Source organism: Pezoporus flaviventris, unplaced genomic scaffold (assembly GCF_033815535.1).
Source record: "Pezoporus flaviventris isolate CSIRO_AGI_PZ_B2104156 unplaced genomic scaffold, CSIRO_AGI_Pfla_v1 ptg000002l, whole genome shotgun sequence".
Classification (NCBI taxonomy): domain Eukaryota; kingdom Metazoa; phylum Chordata; class Aves; order Psittaciformes; family Psittacidae; genus Pezoporus; species Pezoporus flaviventris.
Window position 1 is genome coordinate 68,225,431 of NW_026892550.1, and position 22,531 is coordinate 68,247,961.

General features: G+C 36.5%; 2 protein-coding genes across 3 annotated transcripts in view; one reads left to right on the forward strand and one right to left on the reverse strand.

Annotated features, from left to right (window-relative positions):
* Positions 1-1,596: 1,596 nt before the first annotated feature.
* Positions 1,597-11,094, reverse strand: CUNH4orf33 (chromosome unknown C4orf33 homolog). Of its 2 annotated transcripts, XM_061442454.1 has the most exons (5): positions 7,002-7,197; positions 5,152-5,212; positions 4,901-4,949; positions 4,591-4,790; positions 1,597-2,971 (listed from the first exon to the last, which is right to left on the reverse strand). In XM_061442454.1, the coding sequence occupies exons 1-5, from the start codon at positions 7,186-7,188 to the stop codon at positions 2,872-2,874; spliced, it is 597 nt and encodes a 198-aa protein (XP_061298438.1). In that variant the 5' UTR covers positions 7,189-7,197; the 3' UTR covers positions 1,597-2,871. The 2 variants fall into 2 exon arrangements, 1 of the variants encoding a protein (XP_061298438.1); XR_009741415.1 differs by lacking the exon at positions 1,597-2,971 and adding an exon at positions 10,939-11,094 and having other exon boundaries at positions 4,648-5,212; positions 7,002-7,191.
* A 295-nt stretch (positions 11,095-11,389) lies between these two features.
* The window catches only part of SCLT1 (sodium channel and clathrin linker 1), a 33,332-nt gene continuing 22,190 nt past the window's right edge, over positions 11,390-22,531 (forward strand). Inside the window, exons 1-10 of the mRNA XM_061442535.1 lie at positions 11,390-11,408; positions 11,610-11,735; positions 11,912-11,970; positions 12,687-12,739; positions 13,619-13,688; positions 14,754-14,809; positions 15,176-15,308; positions 15,721-15,843; positions 16,551-16,616; positions 19,075-19,145. Of these exons, the coding sequence (XP_061298519.1) occupies positions 11,926-11,970; positions 12,687-12,739; positions 13,619-13,688; positions 14,754-14,809; positions 15,176-15,308; positions 15,721-15,843; positions 16,551-16,616; positions 19,075-19,145 (617 nt within the window). The 5' untranslated portion in view covers positions 11,390-11,408; positions 11,610-11,735; positions 11,912-11,925. The remainder of the gene's footprint in view (positions 11,409-11,609; positions 11,736-11,911; positions 11,971-12,686; positions 12,740-13,618; positions 13,689-14,753; positions 14,810-15,175; positions 15,309-15,720; positions 15,844-16,550; positions 16,617-19,074; positions 19,146-22,531) is intronic.

The window sequence follows — 22,531 nt, forward strand, 5'->3', positions numbered from 1 at the left end:
ATTCATTGATGAGCCATGAATTCATTACTACGTGCTGGAAAACCACGCTTCCATCTAACATGTGCCTCATGTAGAGACTGTCTCCTAAAGTAACTTCCTATCAAGGGATTCATTTAACTTAAAACTTTAGAAACAAGTCAGTGTACAAATTCCAGCTCTGCACTCCATGAACACATATGGAAACCTGATGAAAGCCAGCACTTAACAGTTCAGACTGTTAAGGCTTAAAATTATACAAGTGACTCCAACAAGTGGAGTACCATGTGCCTTAAATAAAGTTTGTATGATAATTCCCATTTTCAGAAGCATCCAACATTAAATTTTGTACTGCAGAGACAATTATTTTGCTTTAAAATACTTATTTAGGGAAAGTAATCTACTTCCCTCAAAGTTTATAATTTGCAGCCAAAGTCAAATCTGAAGTAGTCAGCTTGAAGTGGGAATGAATACGAGATCAAGGCTCTGAATAAATAATTTGATTTATTGTTTTTTACGTACAAAATATTATTCATCATGTGAAAAACACCTTTGCGAAAAAAAAGGAGTAATCTCATTTTGACCCTCTGCATACACTTTTTTTTAACAAACTATTGAAAACAAAGACTAAAAGTTTGACAAGTTTTTTTGTGGGTCTGTTTTTTTTTGTTTTAACCAAAATTTCAAAAGCAGCTTTGAGATGTTGGTGTCTAGAAGGTGGTTTTAATTAATATTTTTGGATAATTCAGTATTTCAGACTGATGGCAGCCTTTAGAAGATTGTATGTGGATGGAAGGTAGAAAAGAAACCAAATAATTGAATGTACAATACTTATACTTTTCAATAGATGGCACTTTATATCAAGAAATCTACAGTGTCTAATTAAGAGAGAGCAAAAACAATTTGATGTACGAGTGCACTGACATGCCAAAGTCTCCATCCAAAAAAGCCCAATACCCTTAAATTTGAAAGTACACCTCTAAAAAACTGAAAGTACAAATAAGGAATCTAAAGCCAAACAAAAACTCTGAAGGAACATTCTCAGATATTAATCACATAGAGATGTTTTTCACAAAGGCAAGCATATTACCTGTAAATTTTGTCTGAGAAGATGGGAGAGTTAAATTTAGAGATGACACAAAAACATGACTATAGCTATTACTGTATACAAGCTCATAATAGAAGAGAGAATCCTTTTAGTAATATTACTTGGAGAGTGCAGTCTTGTGCAGAATTTCACAGGTGTTTTGATATCTAAAGCTACACAGATTTTTAGAGCCACTTATAAATCAACATAAAAAAAAAAAGTCACTCTTGTTAGACATACAGAAAGGACCAACAGCAATGGGCAGACATTGCATCATGAGAAATGAGTAAGTAAGTACTGAAACAGGCTACAGAGAGCACCTGAAGCTCCATTTTTTGGAGTTATTCAAGTTACTCAGTAAGGCCCCGAGTGATCTCACCTAGCTTCAACAATAGCCCTGCTTTGAGTGGGATGTCAGACTACAAGAACATCAGTCCCTTCTAGAAAAGCTGTAGGATTTTAAATTGTTCAGAAGAAATTGCAACACAAGAGGATGCGAACCAACACCACATCCTCAGGGTTATAACTCCCTCAGTTATAACTGAGCTGTATCCTCCCAGAGTCACAAAACAAACCTCACAAAACTAGAGAACATGACCTTTTAGCCTCTGATAATGACATTTCAACAAGATGTAGGAAATCCTTTTTCTAGGAGGTGACTGAGGACCATGTCTTGGTCTGAATCCTCATTCTGAAATAAACCAAAGAAGTTAGATTATAAAGTCACCTATTTTTCAGATGTAAGATCTAGTTAGTGGGCAAGCTTCCCAAGTTAATTTATATAGGATCAAGTTAGCAGCCACAGTCAAGGATCACATACTATGCTAGACAAAAAAATGACGTATCACTTGTAAATTGTGAGAACTTACAATTAGATGTTGCCATCTAACAGTATTCACTACTGTTAAAAATATTCATGCCTGCACATAGAAAATGTAAGCATTTAAAATTAGAGTATTTCTAACATCAGTTGGCACGCATACAAAATTCTCCTATGTCTGAGCTAAATCCTTAAGGTGATGTGACAAGGTCTTGGAACAAATGAGCTTTTGTAGGTACATCAAAAGGTTATACTAAACATTATTTGTCCCAGACACTTTTCCTGGAATACATGAAATCTTTTGTAGATCTACTGTCCATACATAAATATCATTAGAAATTCCACATTGAATTTGAAGGAGAGAAGTCTGATAGTAAACTAACACAGATTAAGTTTCTCTTCAATACCATGCAAGGAAAAACTTGCATAGTAAGGTGTAAGAGAGAGTAGTGCAATACCTCCACAGCACTTTGCAATGCAAGTACTGGGCCACAAATGCCATGATAGCAACATTCTTTTCTGTTCCCAGAAGACGTATTCTTTCTCCTGATTGCAATCAAAAAAAAAAAAAAAAAAAAAAAATCAGGCACATAAGACTCATTCAACAGAATGACAAACAAGAAAATACAGCAGAAATGGACTAACTAGAAGAAACTGAAGGATTCCAAGCCAGATATTGGCCTTCTCAGGCTAGATCTCTCACAAAACCACAGCTGTAATTTCAGCACTTCTTTTTAGCACTTCTCCCCTTCATTGGTAGGAGCAGATTCACCACATACGAAAAACTCCATACCTAGATGAACTGAAGCACAGCTGTTGCATAGTATGTACATTCAGATACTTTGCAGTTGATTTTAAGACTGATCAATGATTTTGATGTCAAGAAATGCCTTAGGAATCTGATATTTACAGACTCTGCTCAGAATGAAGTTGCTTCCATACAGCTTCATACAACCTTAATGCTATAAAAATTTATGCCTTGATCCATTTAATTATTGAGAGATTTCAAAATATCTGATTCAGGCCGCTTCCAATCTTCTCCCATTAGTCCTTTCAAGTTCAAATCTTCAAAAAATTCTAGACGATGACTGCAAAGAAAAGCAAAATAAAAAAAAGTTGTGATTCTTGTAGTATGTGTCTTAAGATACAATATCCTCAATAGGTTTAACTCATCCCTATTTTCAGGTTTTCCTGGACAGAAACATAACCAGCATTCCACATGTTGATTTTCCAAAACTTAAGTTTATAAATAAAACACACTACCATGTTTCTGAAAATCTTATACTGGAAAAACACAGGGCAAAATTCTCAGCTACAAACAAGCATTACACAGCATAAAGTGAAGCTAAAGCGCTCACCTTTTAAACTCCCTCAGCTCATGTTGCCTGGAACTGCAGTCAGAGCAAGCGCACAGTGATATCCTGCTTTACGACTTACCTGCACTCCAATAGAATAAAAATCTGCAACTCCTAACCATTTGAAAAGTTGTATCACAGGGATATTTTTCCCTTACAGAAAAAGAGGAAGACTGGATAACGAAGCTAGAGAACATTTTTTCCCTCTAAAAGTTTTATTTTCTTTTAAGCATTATGAATCAGTTCTTGCTAAGAATTTCTCCTTTAAGCTACCACACAGAAACAACAGAATGAAGACCTGAAGCCAACTGCTAATTAATAATCAACTGACAAACAGTAGACGGAACATCTGACACTAAACTCATCATTTTAAAAGGTAAATGGAATTCTCTTATTCGGAAGAGATTTCTAAAAGTAAAGACAAACTAAGAGCAATGAAAGTAGCAAGGAGCAACCTCTTCACATAATTGCATCTTCTATCAATGTCTGAAAAGTCAAGGGTTTCTTTGAAAGGGGTGCTATAGAAAGAACAGGAAAATATTACAGCCAGCTTACCACAGAAAAATAAATAGTATTTCTTTCTTACAAACACTAAGAAAGGGAAGTTATTAGCAACAGCTTAAAATTTTTAAAATAAAAAGTTGCAGAAGCAAAGTTTATCTTAAATAAAGACAAAAAGGGCAACTTACCTAAAATTTACCTTACCTGGCTGCCAATGTATTTTGAGTAACAAGTTTGCATTAAGAACTACGATGTACCCACTAAAGCTAGTTCATTTACACAAAATGCCCAGAAGTACCAGTTTTTATCAAATCATATCAGCCTTACAGTCAAAGAAAATAAGTAAGCCTAAAGCAAAATTTAAAAATCAAGATATCCTAGTTTTCCTATTGATACTGGATATCCTTTTATTATATTTTTCAGTTTAGTCTGCCTTTTCAAATTTTTCCCAATATGGAGCCATCTGTAGAGGTAAGGTTGCTTAGAACAGTAGGGGAGAAGCAAAAGTGGTCTCCTGGAAGTGTACCTGGTAAAATGAACATTAAATCAGAGAGGTGTGGAGGAAAGGAAAAAGCAGAACAAGCTCTCTGTGATTTAACTGAGAAAGGTGATAAAACAGATGCCCACAGTGTTGAACGCATCATTTTCTATGCATCTAAGGGATGATAATACAGAAATGAAGCACTAATTACAGCTATCTGCCACAGTGCTTTATAGAAAGCACAGTGCCAATGGATCCATGGCTAAGCAGTGTAATTAAAATAATAGCAGCACTCAAAGAAAGCCAGATTAGCTTTAAGTATTCCAGAAATAGTGTAAATATATTACAGAAAAGCTAATTTTATGCTTACTAATCTGGTTTCTGTCCTTCCTGTAGTTCACGTTGAGGTACCGGATAAAGCGCTTCATATTTTCTTTCTTCTCCTGAGCCATGAATTGCAAATGCATTGAAATTATTAATGCATGGTGGAAAATAATTCCAAGGAAGATGAACTTTACCCTGCCATTTGGTTTTCATTCTGGTCACCTCAAACTCTAAAGAAAGTTCTTCCTGTTAAAGACAGGAAAAATAAAGAGAGGTAATTCCATCTTCTAATCGGGCAACAGGTACCTAAATGTAACTAGGTTTTCTGTACATTATGAATGTACTTGACCACTTACTTTCCATACTGCTCTTCTGCCAGAAAGCAGCAACAAGTGCTGCCCATGGCTGTCAAAAAAATCAGAGCACCATTTTCTTCAAATTATGCCAGTTGCACAATTATTAGTGCACTGCTCTGCAACAAATACGTACACTCCCCATGTTGGAACAATTTGCTCATATAATAAATAATTTCCTCATACACATACCTTACAAGCACTAGAACTCAAAATGCAAATAACATATGCAACTTTCAGAGTGCTGTACTCACAGACAAACTTCAACTTCTAAGTATTGTTCAGTTCTGTCATTCAGGAAAAATGCTTCTACAACTAAAAAAAAAAAAAAAAAACACCAAAACACACTGCAGTATTTTATATTAACTATTTTGTAATACCCTGAGACTTTCATTATCCCCCTAAAACAATTCTAGTTTCATGATTTCTGGCCTATGCCATGCCAGACCTTGACTAGCTGTGTACACGCTACTGACAGCTTCCTAACTATTTGAAATGCTGAGCTGTAACTGTAACTTCAAGAGCTTTTATTTCTAATGCTTATCATCATAAAGTGCTTTAAAAAGCACTGTAGTAATCTACTTACTTTACCACTTTCAACTTTCAAAACACTCATCTCAATGTTGCAGAAATATATGGCCTACTAACTCATGTTAGCTCTCCATAAAATAAGAAAAGCATCACCACACAGCTATTTCATCCAGTATGCTTGCTGTGAACAAAGCTGACCAAGATAAACTGATCCTAATCAAACATATGGCATGCACTCCAGGAAGGGTACTTAAGTGCGGAAGTCTTGTTTTTGCTGGTAGCCTGAGGATAAAAATAAAAATAAAAAATAAAAGAGAAAGTTATACTCACAGCAGACCACACACCTCATAAATAAGACTGCTAAACCTCAGAAATAGTTAAGAAAGCACTGAGACAAGTGATTACTGTTCCAGGTGTACCTGAAAGCCATGTTGAACCACCTTTCAGGAACACAAAGTGGAATTATAATGGTGTTTCGCAACAGCAATGACATTATTAGAAAGCTTCAGTTAGAATTATGATTATTTTGTTTTTACATAAGCCTACTTAGTATAATCATATCAGAGAGGTGCTAACACTCTTTTAGTAGGGCTTTAATCAGAACAGTTCAATAATTAGGAAGTAGAGAACAGCTAGAAACAAATTTTTGCATTATTCAAAGCAGGTGAAAGTGACAGTATTGACAGGAAGCAACAAGGAAAACAGCATTACTATAAGAATATTCCCCATTCCATTTGGGAACAGTCTTGAATCATATTTTATAAGCTGCTATCTATTTATTTCACACTCTCCCAGTCCTCAAATAAGACTGTGGAAAACCAATTAAAATAGACATAGATTCTCTACTTCTTAAAGCAAAAGCAGAACCCATCTTTAGGATTTCACTTCTACTTATCAATTGCAAAGGCATTTATATATACATATACTACACAAAATTATTTTGATATTCAAATGTTAAGCCCCTGTTATTCCACAAATTATATCAGTAACTCAGAAACTAACTTTGATTGCCTACACTAGGCACTTGACTAAACACTCTTCCTTGACTAGGGAGAGTCAGCCTCATCATTCTTGAAATCAATCCAGCTCATTGGACTCCATTTCTTCCCAGCCACTGAGTGACATAACATATTTGCTTCTTTTCCCAGTAATTTCTATTGTTGCAGTACTATAAAACAGCCACTCACCATATGGTCAGCAGTGCTAGTGATGAAAATCATTTCATTGACTAAAAAAAGAGCACTGCTATTTATACAGTTTGGGGTAGTTTTCAGCTGAATATAGCATGAGGCTTGTAGTTACTTAAAGAGCTGCTTAAGGAGAAGGCAGTGATTGCAACTAAACTCTTTCCTGGACTGCTCTGGATACAACAGCATAGTAAGTTTTTACTTTACATTTCAGTACAAGCAGTACTGTGACCAAGGAAACTGAACTAGATGTCATACACTCACAACCATTAGATCAGTTAAAAAAAAAAAAAAAGAAAAACCATCACAGACTCTTAAATAAAGACCTACAGAGGAATATTACTGTCTACCCAAATTAGATACAACTGCAGAACAGTTACGCTTACCCTCATAGTCCCACAGTCTACTGAAAGGTTTCCCCGGCTCTCCAAGTGGCGCTGGAGGGTCATTAAAGAAGGGAGCGCTAACTTCCACTAGCAGTCCCACATTGTTTGACTTCAGCCAAATTGTTGCTGGCTCATGGCTCACAGGTAAACCATCCCATGTGTGTTTAATTGTAAATTCCATCTTCATACACTACATAAATGAGAAAGGAAGGTTCTGTCAATGATCATTTTCAATTCCATTTCAGCACCAACTGCACTGTTTGGTTGGCCAGGAAAAAAAGCACACTTTTGTACAAAGTCAATCACCAAATCACGTTTTTAGATATTAAAAGAACTGAAACAGTTTCACTTTTCAAAGCAACTTAAATAAGCAGTTACATGAATGCTTTTCATAGGTTCTCACACTTGCATGGTAACAAATCATCCCGACTCTTACCGAAGGTGATTAAGGTATTTCAAGTATGTACCTAAATAAACACCTTCCAAAGCCATAAAAAATATCAAGAAAACACAGACTCCACTACAGGACCTTAGATGATTTGGTGTCATGAGAAAAACAGACTGAGAAAGGCCTTTCATGAATGAGATACAACGCAATGAAACAGCTAAAGCTTTCCTTCACAGTCATTGCAAACCAGCCAAACTAAAGGATTTCAAGCAAAGCTGCAAGCTCATATTAAACACATTGAATGTTTGCAGAGGAGCGAGAACAGAGAATACTGCACTCCAACAGGTGTTGCCACTTTGAAATGTACAAACCTTAGGAATAGCCTTAGTCTATTTAATAAGCAAAAGAACCAGTAGAGCCCAGTTTCCAAACAATTTTAAAGCCCCTGAAGCCATACTCCTCTTCACTTTAGTATTATGAGTTCATTCCATATTGATGGTTATTTTTTATCCACAAAAGCAATACTTGATTTGTTCCCTTACACATCTAGCCATACAAGAAGTGAACTGGCAGTACACAGCCCAGCAGAGAATTATAAAAGTTCTGTGATCAGAAAGATGCTAGCTCAGTACTTAAGTTGTAACAACAGTGGGAAACACTAAATTGGATCATTTAATCTCTGCCTCACTACCTACTTCCTTGGGACTCACAGAAAAGTAAGTGTAGCTTACCACATTCTGCAAGTATTATCAACGTGTAGCACAAGACAGAATGTAACTACACATAGCACACTTCTCTATATGCCATAGCCTTGCTCTTACAACTGCACATTAACTGTTTCATACACTCTGCTACAGACATACCAGCCAGCTTCTCTTTACTGATAGGTCATCCTGAAAAGCACCAGATCTCCTTTCTAGCTATTTTACTGACCTAAGTCCAAAGACATAAGTAGATACACTCACAATCAAGGAGATAATGATGAGACCAAAGAAGTGTGACAGATTAGAGAAAATTTAAAACAATAGATTTAATCATTGGATACCTTAGGAAGTCTATTAAAAAAGGAAAGTTAAATATTGGAATACCACTTTGACAAGGCTCCATTTAAATAAACTGAAAACTAATTAAATTCTTATATCAGCATTTTAACTTCATAAGCCAGACAAGCATTAGATGTGCTTTATGCAAGAGACCTGGAATAGCCCTAGAAACTATGAAAGACCTTACCATCATTAATGTTTGCTCCAACTCAAGTAGCAGGTGAGTTTCTGGAAGCTCAGCTGCACAAGTTGAGAGAAAGCAGTCATTGTACAAAGCACGGGAAGACACAGCATCCTAACAGCATTCTTAAGCCAGCAGAAAAGGGCTCACAGTCCAGTATTAATACTAACTCAAACAGGCAAAGCTAGATCACCACAGTTTAAAACAAAAAGAGATAATTAGTCAGGTATTCCAATCAAGTACAGTGACAGCTCTTCTGCAATAATCACAATGTATACCACCAAATAAAAGACCAATACGTTAAAAAAACAGTCCCTTTCACAACATAAAACAGCTGCTGAAACATACTCAATGGGCTACTTAGCCTTAAAATGATTTAGAAAATATTAGTCCACAGAAAATGTAGGCAAGAGCTGTGTTTTTAAGCTACAAACACGGATCAGCATAAGCATGAACTCTCCACAGATGGTAAGGCCCTTCCTAATGTTTTCTGAATGAACAGAATTCCTGTAAATTGAATACATGTGCCTTGTGCACTTGCCATGAAAAGGAACAAAACAGAATTTCATAAGGAGGATTACTTACTGAAAAGAATAAAGTTTAAGACAAGATGGGTGCATGTAAACAAATTAACGAAGTGTTATGAACCCATTTTATACTACATTATTAAATTAACATGCACTTAGAAGTGAACATTCCCTTCTATCATTCAGTTTCAATTTGTGCTAATATATTTAACTATTTGCTTTCACTGGTCAAGGCAAACGCCTGAAACACCTATTTGAAAGAACTACCAGATTTTAGTAGCTTTCTAATAAAAGCAGGCTGGAAAGATCTTAAAATACAGAGTGTCCTGGGTTCTGCAGTAGCGGTCATTTTTCTCCTTAGTAGCTGGTGAAGTACTGTGGTTTTGACTTTGAGCCTGGGAACAGCACTGATAACACCAATGTTTTCAGTTACTGCTCAGTAATGTTTACTCTGACCAAGGACTTTCTCAGTCTCATGTTCTGCCAGGGAGGAGGGAAAGCCAGGAGGAAGCAGAGACAGGACACCTGACCCAAACTAGCCAAAGAGGTATTCCATACCACAGCACTTCATGCCCACTATATAAACTGGGGGCAGTTACCCAGAAGGGTTAGATCACTGCTTGGGTCAGGCTGGGTATCAGTTGGCTGGTGGTGAGCTGTCATATTCTCTTCCCTTGTTATTTCCCTTATCATTATGATTATTGGTGGCAGCAGCAGCGGTTTGTGTTATACCTTAGTAACTGGAGTTGTTACATTGTCCCACAATGTAACAACCTGTGGGAGTTACATTCTTTCAATTCTCCTCCCCATCCCTCCAAGAGCCGGGGGGAGCGTGCAAGCGGCTACGTGGTTTTGAGTTACTGGCTGGGCTTAAACCACGAGAATTACATGACTAGCTATAGCAATTCCTTCCTGAAATAAGCAATGTGAAGCTTGCCTTTAGGCATAACATTCGACAGGTTGTCTCCGGAAAAGTCACAAAATAGCAAGTTTAATAGGAAAAAAAAAAAGAAAGAAAAAGGCAACGAAATAATATAACTTGCTAAGCTATTTTAGACACTACTGTAACTGCAGTGCCTAAAACAAAGACAAGACACGAGATGCATCACACATGCACATCCCTATTTGTACCCATACAATAGACGACTTTTTTTGGTTAAAAAAAAAAAAAGCAACTAACTCCTGCAGGGACAATTCACAGTATACCTAAATGAACATACTGAAGACTTAGCCTGCTGCTGCAAACCACTATTACTCTTGAAAAGAAGAGCATGGAATTTAAAACAATCAAAAATCAATTATGGGAAACTGCAAAACATTAATTAGCATCTGTTGCTCAATTTACAGGACAGAAAATACAAAATTTTCCACATTAGTAGCCTTTGGTGCAACTTCTAAGTTTATTACATTGCACAGATTTAGCTAAGCTGGTTACTAGCATGCTTTTTAATTATAATAAAACCAGCAACACATAGAAATAGCGGAAAAGCAAAACAAGAGGTAACCCTCCGTTAAACATTACACCTCTACCAGTTGCTAATACGCTGTAAAGACATGCAAACGCTCAACAGTTTTACAGCAAGTACTTTCTCAGTCACTTCGCAGTCATACTGCATTGCCTCAAGATACACATGCCGAGAACACCTAGCTGGTATGCTCAGACCCCCGCAGCAAGGAGAAATCTGCGGCAGCTCGCCGCGGCCACCACTTCGTATCTCTCCCTACCGAACGGATTTACGTCTTCCGTTCCAGACCCCACCCACGCCAGTAAGTAAGAGGACAAGCAAGAAGTCATTACCCTAATGTTTTTCTTAATTGCTCCAAGAGAACAGGAGGAAAGTCGGAAACCGAGCAGAGACAGTAGCTTTTAGCGTATTTAAGACTTCGCTTTCAGGCATAGGCATAAGCTCCCAGAGGGCTTCAAGGTGTCTCCGGTCTCGGAGCACCCTTCTCCGACGTCAACTTCCCCCCGATGCGTTCAGCAAGGCACTTCTTACCCCCCGCAGACACCCACCCACCCACCTCCCTCCGACCCACCTCCAGCCACTACGTCCTCAGTCAGTGGCCGCCACAGCGCTCCAGCGCGCATGCGTGGATGCGCGCGCGCGCACACACACACACAGCCATCCCGCCTCCCGCCGTGGGAGACGGCTGGTCGCGGCTGAGGCCGCCGCTGAGAGCGGGGCTCGGCGTTCCGGCGGTCTGTGAGCGCGGCGTGAGGCGGGGTTAATGGCTGCTGAGGCGCGCCTGGGCAGTTAGGGCCGGTGGGTGCCCAGAGTTCTTTTCTTCTCAGGCGGTGGTGGCGGTACTGGCGCGGTTGCTGCTCCGGGCTGATGGGAAGGTGTGTGGAGGCTCTCCTAGCTACAGCTGGGGCTTTATTTAGCGAGAGAAGTGGGAACTGATGGTTGAGGGAAGTGCGTCTTCGTTGTCTGGAAGTTATTGATTCCGTCTTCTTTATCCGACGGTGAGCTGAACGTGCGAAATAACTGGTGTTTCTCCGGTATTTTTCGAGCAGGCTTTCTTCGAGCTGATTGAGCGGCGATGAAGTTTCCCACAGGAAACGTGGCTACTGAGCTCAACAGTGGGGGGAGTCAGGTGGGATCTCTGCTAGCGGTCAGCATCTCGGGCTGCCCTCCCGCTCCTGACACTTGTCGTGTCGGGACACATTGTGTGCCTTCAAAGCACTACGCTGTTAAACGTTTTTGGCTGACAGGTTTATGTAGATAATGTCCCATGTTATAGCTCTTATTCTCAAACTTTGTATCTTTCAGATCAAAGGCTAAGTATGCTACATGAAATAGATGAGATTTTGAGATCTACTTCTGACCAGGTATGTGAACTTGGGGAAGGAAGTAGTAAGGTTTTTTTTTTTCATAATGAAGTTTTGCAACAAACATCTTTCTATACATAGACTACAGCCTGCTACAGAGTGGCCTGGCCTTGCATTGGGTCCATCCTACAACCCTAGTGCTGCTTGTTGTTTTTCCAAGCATAAACAATAGAATAAAACTATCATAACAGTGAAATTCTGGTGTATTTAGTGCATTTTCAAAAGTTTGTCATATGCAGGAGAACATATCCTTGAGAGAACATGTGATTTCTCCTTTAGTAGACACTCACAGACTTAATGTTTTTTTCTAAGAGATTGGTCTCTTGTTAAGAGAATTTTTTGTGCTGGGAACCGTCAACCTGTCTGAAGGTCTGAACAGAAGCTAGCATATCAGCCTTTGCTGATGCTGAGGTGCATGGAAATGAAGTTAGTACTTACACAAACCTCTGATTGCTCTTTGAAGAGTGAGATGATTCCCCCTCAGATCCAGTTATGCTTTATATCAGAGCATCTCCAGGAAAAAAATAAAAAGTTGATTTTTTTTTTTTTTCAAATTCGGCCACCTAAGTATTTTTGAGCGTAAACCTGAAAGCAGTCATGTGGGATATTGTGTATTATTACAGTACAGACAAAACAACAGCTTTGGGTTGCATATAAAAATTTAAAACTACATGCAGTCATGTGCAATTACTAACATGTAAAGTATACCATTACAGAAAAATGCCCCCGGTGGTGGTGTCATGTCAGGATCCAGGATGATGGACGAAAGGTAACTGATTGCAAGTGAGAAGTGGGAATACTACGAAGTACTTAAAGAAATCATCATGTGCATTTAAACATTTAGCCAGGTGAACCTGGTCTTATGTGAATATATTCACAGCTCTGAACTTGTCTATATATCTGTAAAAGTGTTCCTGTAGTAGTTGTTTTTAGATACTGTTCTGCTCATTCAGTGAACTAAATACATGACTTTTCTTCTGCAATCTGTAAAATAAAGGATGAGATATGAATGGAGGAATTCTCTAATCTAAATTTTAAGAGGATAAATAGAAGTGCAGCTAGGATTGTACTGGTCTAGGTGACACAGGTAACTGCTGTCTGTTGAGGTCACGTGGCTGTTTTTAAAAGTGCTTATTTGACAGTCTTCAACTAAGAGTTGCCTATTAGTAAATTGTTTAATAATTATTGTCATTCCTGTTACAAAAATAACTTATTGTTTCTTGTTAGCTTTTAAGGTATTATCCCTTTAATGCAGAATTTTCAGGTAATTACTCTCAATTTAAAAAAAGGAAAAAAAGATATTAGTGAAACTACCTTATTTTGCGTTGTCTTATAGGCTGCTTTACTGTTGTATGTGAAAGCAGTAGCAGTCTACTTTTCCATCATTTGGGATTCTGTGTATGAAATACTGATGCTCTCTTACTGCTAGTTTACAATGTTACATGTTCTAAGTTCTGTTATAGAAGAAATATGCTGTTGATGATCATACATTAAAAATAGTAATTATATTTGTTCATTTGATTCTGGTGAATGTCAAGCTTAGAAAGAAAAGTGACTGTTCTTTAGATGAAGAATTCTTCAAAACTCATTAATTATCAGAGCAATGTTTCATCATTTACAAAACTTAGCATGTTTTTCAACTTTTTAGCTTGTCAACTCTGATGAAGGAGTATTATGAACAGTTGGAAGAAATGAGAAAACAGCAGCAGCTTTATCGGGTATGGATGTTCCTAACATTTCAGACTGTAAATTTTTAGTATTTTATAGTATTGATGTCTAGGCTATTAGTTTTTGTCAGTAAAGGAAAGTCTGCCTTCGCCACACTTCAAAAACTTGCTGGACTACAGTCTGCTTAAAATGGATGAATGGAGAGCTTTCAACTAAAAGGTTGGGAGATTGTCCAAATTGCACAGATTACTGTTTGGAGAAGTTTTGTAAAATAAAACATACGTGCTTTGTATCTCTAGATATTCTGATGTGGTTGCAGGTATTTCCCCAGGTGACATTCAGGTGAGGCAGCTGTTTCTCTCTTACCTTACAGGTCTGATTTTGGCCGTGTAGTCCAGCTCAGTCCTGCAAATGTAGATGCACCCAGCCTTCTTCATTCTTAATAATTCTTTAGATTCTAATAATTCTTTAAATGTTGATTATCATGGAGACTGTGGTAGAGGGGGACTGTCCACCTTTCAGCCACAGAAAAAATAAACTTTTTAATGCTTCATATGATCACTGAAAAGCAAAGTAATGATATGTTTAATATTTAAAACCTGTGGCAACCAGAAAGCAATTTTTACTTGTGATCTACATGCAGAAGGGATCCTCCGGTTTTGATTTAATGCACTTAATTTGTTAAATTTGTCTATCATAAGGATTATGCAAACACAGTCTTGAAGCTTGGCTGATTTCCAAAGGCAATAGAAGCACTATGGTTTTGTTGCACTAGTTAACAAAACAATCCATTCAACTCGTGTAACTGAAGTTTGTCCTCAGTTAATTTTTAAACTGTTTTCTCAAATACTTACTGCATGAAAGATGAGAGTTATCCACTGTATCTCTAAAAGAGCTTGAGTTAATAAAGAATCAATCTGTAAGAGCCATAAGAACTCCTAAAGTTAAGTTTAATAGCTCATAATAGCTTTTGAATGCTTTAGATATAACAAGACCTGGAATATACAGGACTTAGCAGCTCTTTAGTTTAAGTAGCATCCTATGACTTTCCTGAAAGAATTAACAAAGTTTGTGTCAACTGAATGAGTGCTTACTCTTCCCTGTTTTTATGTTAGGTACAAGTGAGAGGGATGAGACAAAATCTTGAACAAGTCACTCGAGAAAATGAAAGGTAAATAACTGCACTTCTGCTTTTCTTGATTTCTAAACATTGAAAAGCTTTTTCTCTAGGACCTTGAAGTCTTTTGAACCTACTTAACAGTTGAAGATTTCATACAGGTTCAGTGGCTCAATGTTAGTGCCTTTAAGTGCTTACTATAGATTACAGCACCATGTTCGGGAGATTTAACTATGTATCTAAAAGAACTAGATGGTAAACTATTTCAAACTGCCCATTATGTTTATAGAACATAAAAATAAATTTAAATATGACTTAGAAGTAAACAGTATGTACAGATTGAAGGTATAGTGTACTTCAGTTGTTAAAAAAATCCTTGTTATAGAAATACTTTGCTGAACTAAGTTATTTGAATTTCAGGCTGCATGCAGAGTTGAAAGAGGCTATTGAGAAGCAACTGGACGCCTTTCCTTTTGTGTCTCTAGGAACTGATATTCTTGCAGATGATTATATAGTGAAAAACCTTCAAGAGCAACTAAAACTGGAAACTCAAGTGTGTGAGATAAAACAGTACAAATGTTTTACTTCTCTTGTTGTGCTTTTGCAGATTAGAGGAAGCTGATTTATTTATTGGTTCAGAATTAAGTTGTTCAGAGTTCCTTGACACTCTTTTGAGGCGTTCTGGTGTTCTGTAGCTAAATAAGTGTTTGTACTCTCAGCTGAAAGACCTGAAGGAACTTCTTTCCTAGATTAATATGAGGGTTTTTAGAATTAATTTGTGTCTGTGTTTTCTCATAGTTGACTTCATCTGGAAGTCAACCAGACCAGGAAATTAATGAAATACTTTGTTCAAATTTTTGTAGTAGAGTAAAAACAGAGGTTAAGACCTCTCTTTAGAGAATGATAGATGAGGGTAAAAATGTGCTATAATGAAATATTTCATACAAACTGTTTTTCTGTAACAGGCAAAGGAGCAAGCAGTAGAGCTTTGGCAGACTGTAGTACAGGAGCATGATCAACTCCAGCAGAAGTACCAGGAATACCTGACTGAAACAGGGATTCACATGGTTGAAATGCAAAAGCATAAAGTAATTTTAATTTGTTCTTGTTAATCTTGGAATCTTTCTATACTGTAGAGATGATGGGTGTGTGTGTAGTCAAATTGAAGGAGGGAGGTGCCTACCAGTACTGTTAGTTATTTTCCATTTTTCCATAATAGTTACCTAAAGGTGCATGGTTAGATGTGGTCACTGATTCATCAGCTAAATGCACTGTTATGACTGGAAAATTCTTTATTTCAAATATATGGGCAGGAACTTGCAGAGGACATGGAGTCTTACTGTGTATATATGTATATGTGCACAAGATAGTCATGTGCATGTAGATGTGTTTGAATTGCAGGGTTGGAAATAATGATTTTTTTTTGCTGTTTTTAATTGAGGGGTGGGTCTGCTACTGTGCTTAGCAAAAATACATATAATAGCATCATGGTCTATGTGGCACTTTAAAGGCACTGCTTATGTTTTCATATTTTGGGAATAAGTATGTATGAGTATTGGAAGGAGGTAATTTATAACTGAGTGAAACTTGGATACATATTTCAGTAGCACATCTAATTATCCAGGTTACTACGTCAACAGATAAAAGCAATCTAATTAAAATCTACAAAGGCATATTGAATTTCCTGCAGTGTGTATACATTTTGGGGAAATGTTTTTAGTTGACTATGAAACTCTATAATTATACACTCTTTATGATGATAATAATTATAGCAAGCTCTGAATTCTCTTTTTAGGATCAGCTGACTGGTTTTCAGCGGTTGACTCAGCAACTGCGCATAGCCAATGAAAAGAAAGAGTTGGTAAGTAAAACTTCTGAAAAATGACCTAGTAAATTATGGGGGAGGGGTTCTACTAGAGCCTCAAAGTATAAAAGAAAAGCAAAAAGTCCTTCATATATACCTTGTTGAAAAAGAAGTCGTGCCTTTCAGAATTGCACTTTTCTGGGGAGGAGTCAAAAATCAAGTAGTAACAGCTCTTTTTTTCCTTAATTCCAAACAGCTGGTCAGCCTGGTTGAGAGGTTAGCTCTTAATATTATGTTAGCTCTTTCTTCAAGAAGTCAGGTTACACTCATAATCTGAGTATGTGGTGAGTACACTTCAGTTACACACATCCAAAGCCATCTCCAGAAAGGAAAAATTTAATTATTACCTTTTATACAGGCTATTCTCTGCCACATGTTTACTGATTGTTTGGCACTGCTGGCTTCAGTGTCTGTTGTCAAACTTTTCAAATGTTTTTCTGAGCAATGATCATCTACCAGTGCTTCATCCATATACTTGGATTATGAGACACCTTAGTCTCCAAGATTTAGGCTAGGACTTCTCAGGATTAACAAAAACTTTGAATACTGTAAAAAAATCAAGGTGAAATCCTGACCTACTGTAGGTAGTCTACTGTCTTCCGTCTTTGTCACTGGAACCCTTTTTCCTCAGATGTGACCTCCTGTTAAAATATTCTTGTTAAAATACTGGCCAAATTTCTTTGGTGTGAAATAGTGTAGGTATGAAGGAAAGATTATTACATTCTTTGTCATGGTACCTCTGTTATTGAAACTTCTCTATTGCCATCTATTCCCTTTCCCCACTTTTGTATTCTGTTCAAAGCCAGTGAAGTCTTTAAATGTTCTTTGACCTTTTTTTTAACATATCTGATCATTCTCATAGCTCACCTTTAAATTCTTTCCAATTGTCTCGTCTTTCTTGAACTGTGGTGCTGGAAACAGTAAAATATTCCAGTTGAGCCCTTACCAATGTTGTGTAGTATATTGCAGATTACTACGGAACTGTATCTTGCAAGTAGCTGTCCTGTTAATAAAAGCAAAATAACAGTCTGAGAGAAACCTTGTGTATTATGTCATTTCAAAATTCTCTATTCTGTAAAGATAGATTCTTTAGAGTTATTGGGAGGTAGCTGTCTAAAAAAAAATCTCAGGCAAATACAGTTATGAGCTTTTGAAGCAGTTTTGCTGAGGATTTTGCGGTTACAGGCTTTTAATCTGCTATTACAACATCAGTAGTAGGTACCTAAAAAAAATCACTGAATGCTTAAAATCATAAAATTGGAAAGAGTTGATATGGAGAGGAGAGAGAGTAAAATACGTGAACTCATGGAAAGAGATGAAACAGATGATGTTAACATAAAGGTAATCCATTTGTCCTATCCAAAGGATAGGCGTATGGTAATCCATACTCTTATCCAAAAATAACCAATAGGTGTAAAGATGTCATGGGATAAAGAAGCATGACCTTTCTTGAACTAACAAACTGAAAAATAGGAAATAAAGTCAGTAAATAGTCAGATATTTTTTATTTTGGTCGAACAGCTGTATTTCCTAGATGTGCTCAGATTAGAGATGTTCAGCATATTTATAAATTAAATGAGATTCAGTGTTGGGGCAAGTGTTAACTGCTGATGTCAAGCTACTTAGGGTAGTGAAAACTAAATTAAACTGCAGAAATCTGCAGAAAGATCTCATGATCTTGAGTATCTGAATTTCATCTGACATTGGTATTAAAAACAAAATAATGCATGTGGGCAAGAGGGAGCTTTCATTTTGCCTACTCTGTGATGGTCTTGCAATTAACTGTTACCACTCAGAACAGGTATTTTAGATGTAGGAAGTGTCTGAAAACAACTCTTAGCAACAGTCAAAAAAGCAACAAGGATGTTAGCAATTATTAGGAGATGGGGTAAGGAATATATTGTGTTCAAGTCCAAAACGCAATTGCATCTTGAATGCTGCCTGCAGCTGTGGTCATCTCTTAATATCTCAGTGTAAGGTATATGTAAGATCCAGAAAAGGCTAGTAGCGTAACAAAAATAGGAAATGATTCTTAAATGATAAAGCAGTTGAAGGACAATGGCAGCTCTTGCTGGCATAGAAAAAATGAAGGAGTAGCAATTGCTCATTGTTTTTGTTGTCTCTACTTTCCATGTGTTCTGCTATTCTGTTCGTTGTCATAAGGTATTCCAGGCACCTAAACTAGATGCAAACGCGAACAGTTGGTCTGAGGTATTACAATTCTCATCTCAGGAAGTTTCTATGCTACCAAAATATGGGGAGGATTAATTAAAATCACTTCTGTGTTTGCCTTTTAAAATACTCTATCTAAACCTTGGAGATGAGCCACAGTGTTAAATAGACCTTGCTGGCTATTTTAATGGTATTATGTTCTGTAGAAGTGCCCTGTCACAATTCTAAACACCTATTTTCAATACCATAAGGAGCATGTTACATGTATCTTCTTATTTTGCAGACTAATCAACAGCTTCTGCAAATTGTAGCACAACAAAATGTGGAACTACAGAACCAACAAAAACAACTGAGGTATAAACCAGGCAATTAAAAAATTATTATCTGTTCTATAGCTTTTTCTAACCTGCTGCTATATCATGGGCCTTGTTTATACTGTAAACTGCCTTGATAATGATAGTTACAATGGTTTCAGTTAAAGCCTCTTAAGTTTGTTAGAACTGTGTGCATAACTGTGTTAGGGTAGCATATTTCCAGTTAGTGTTATTTGTCTCAGCTGTTGTCTGAAATATTCAACATTTGACTGTTGGTTTAAAAAGAGCAAAGTGTCAATATCACAGCAAAATTTACTTTGGAGATAAATTTTAAGTAGAAGACAATTTACTCAAAATCCAGTGACATAATTACCATTAACATTCTGAAATTCGAATGTTCAAAGTAGTTTTAGATTTGAATGTGTTAATAAAATTTCCATTTACTGTTTCTCAATAAAGAGCGATAAAATGTGGGCTCTTTGGAAATTAGAGGTAAGAGAAGCACTAACTATATTCCTGAAGTATATCAAGGAAAATGAGGAAAATAGCTGTGACACAATTTCATGATTATTTGTATTTACAGCCAGAGTCTGTTCAGTGCCAGTTTACTGTATCAGTTAACCCTTCTAATTAGTGGTGGTTGAGGTAAAACTAAAATTTTAGTAACCAGTGGATTTGTCGAATGACAATAAAAAAGAAATGGACTCGTTATCAACCAGTGATGATTTTTTTTTCTTCTATAGCATTATCCTAAAACTTTAAATAAGCTCTTTAAAATAAACATTTATATTTATAGGCATAAAATGTATAATGTGCTTAAATTTGGAGTTAAATTTTCCTTTGATTTTTAGATACTGTAATTTCCTTCAGTACTGTGATTAAAATATTTAACATAGTTGAACCGCTGTGATTTTGTTAGGTGGTTTTCTATTTTGGTTTTTAAAGAACATCACCCCCAAAATGATAAAAATCACTCCTATTTTTATGTTAACAGTTAAAGATGGCTCTCTGTGTGCATGCACTCAATTTTGTATGCAGTTTTTGCAAGCAGTGCTGGTATTGAGAAACCTAGGTTGGCTGCATCTGACCTTCTCTCTCCTCTCTTCTGAACCCATCCAAAATATTACATGAAAAGCCGCTGCTATCTGTTGTAGTGCTGAGTGGTTGTCACTGTAAAGATTGGGTATTACATGAATTTCAGCATCAGTCTAATTGTACTATTCATAGATATTAATGTTACTGTGTCACAAAACCCACATTTAAAGGTACAGGTTGAGGGTGAATGAATAGATTTATTAGTGTTGAATATTGGTCATGGTTGAATATTTATTAACCAATTTAAAAGTTGGGGGTTTTTTTAAGATTGCATGCATCCAAGCTTTCTTGCTGTTAGAGCAATAAAAATTAGCTGCTTCCACTATTAAGCTTTCACCCCAATTGGTACAGTGTTGTTTACTTACTAGAAAAATTTTGTTTTAAACAATATTTAATTTTACATTTCCTTTTGTACAATAAATGTAGGACCAGAACCTGCTTACAAATGCCAGGTTATCTCAGTCACTGAAAATGTGTTTTTGAGAGGGACTTATTAGGACCTCTCATTTTTATTAGTCAGTATTTTTCTTTGGAAAAACTGTTTTCATAAATCATGTTTTGGAAAACAAGTGTTATGACAAGCAATCAAGGATTAACATGGTACTTGGGGTATTTGCCAAAATAAAATATTTTCAAACTTAGTCATCACTTGCAATTTGCTTATGCTACTGTTCTTAGAAGGGAAATAACATTTTCATATCCCTACTTTATTTGGAATTTCTTTCTTTGCAGAGGATATTAGTATTGAATTACTGTTTTGATCTCTTATTCATCTGTAAATCTTTGCCCTTGCATTGACATGCTTACAGTGACTCATGTAATAAGTGGGGCTGAAAGCAATTAGCATAAACTGAACCTATTTTAGATACTCAGTAAATTTCTAAATTCTCTCTAAGGTCTCTCACCCACAGTCATGAGATTTAATGTTTCCTTTCAAGCTGCTGTTTTAGAAGTCTTTCTGGAACTATTTAATCTGGCTGGCAGTGATCATGAGCAACCTTTGTCATTGTTACACTCCCTTATAGCATTCTCAGTTTTGGGAAAAGAGGATCTTGGAGGATTTTTGCATCTAATTATGGGCTCTGATTGCACTTGTGTCCTCTCAGAGCAGCTAGAAGTTCTTGTAACCCTGAAAGCGGTGCTGTTATATTTGTAAAGCTAATGACAGCAGCTCTGTATAGGTCTAAAAGTGCTGCAGTGATTTTTTTCAAAAAAGTCTGGCGTATTTTACAACTTGTTTCTCTTAACACAAAGTTACATAGATGTAGTGTGCATGAATTATATAGCATATATTACATACAATTCCAATCCTTTAGATTGATTTTAATAGATACACATTGATTTATGATGGTAAAGTAAAAAGTCAGGAGCAGAAAAGTAGATCTAAAAAAACCAAACTTGTGTATAAGAGAATTTAGGTTTGATTTAGGTTTTTGTGGCCTAGATTGAATGTAATTTTGGACATTTTGATACTGCTAAATTTATAAATGTGTTTTGATAAACTTTAGATACTTTAATTTCATCAAAGTATGCAATCTGACATGTAGCCGTGAAACACTTTAAGCATGCTCCTGACATATTGTCATGCTATGCTTCCAGTACATGTGCCTAAAAGAATACTGTTAGATTAAGATTTGGCAAGTAATCTGGGAAAAAGAAGACAAAATGAAGAATTCTGATGGAAGTTATTTTTCAGCTTGATGTTAGCTTTTATTCTTTTGATCAGACTTTACCCAAAATAAAAAACTGAAATTTGGGCAAAAACTCCTTAAGAAGTGCTTAAGACCTAAATCGTTGCTTCTCATCAATGTTAACATAAACTGAATTTAAAATGTACTATATTGTACTATTTATGTACGGTTATGCTAGCTATTGAAGGGCCATAATATGCCACTCTCAGAGACAGTGTAATATTTGATGTATTTCTGTAGAGAATTGAGGTTTGAATATGCTTATATGCTAGAATTTTTACTGAATATGCTTATATGCTAGAATTTTTACTGAAACATTTATTTGTGCTTTAGTGTTTCAAAGCTCTGTTGTATACAGCTAATCATTTAGTTCACTGTATTGCTGTTCTGTTTAAGTAACTACTAGCAGCTGTCTCTGGAGAGTGGATGCTTAACAGTCAGTGACCTAATGGTCTTTGTGGTGGCTTGAACTGTTGAGTTTTACTGAGGATATTAAAAATGTTTTAATCTATATGCTAATGAAATATTTTTAAATATTGGTAGGTAAAATATATAAACTAAGAAAACAGGCATTGCTAGAGTCTACCTGCATTTCAGAATCTTAATTCTTTTAAACAGGGAACTTGCCAAGGTTATGTTA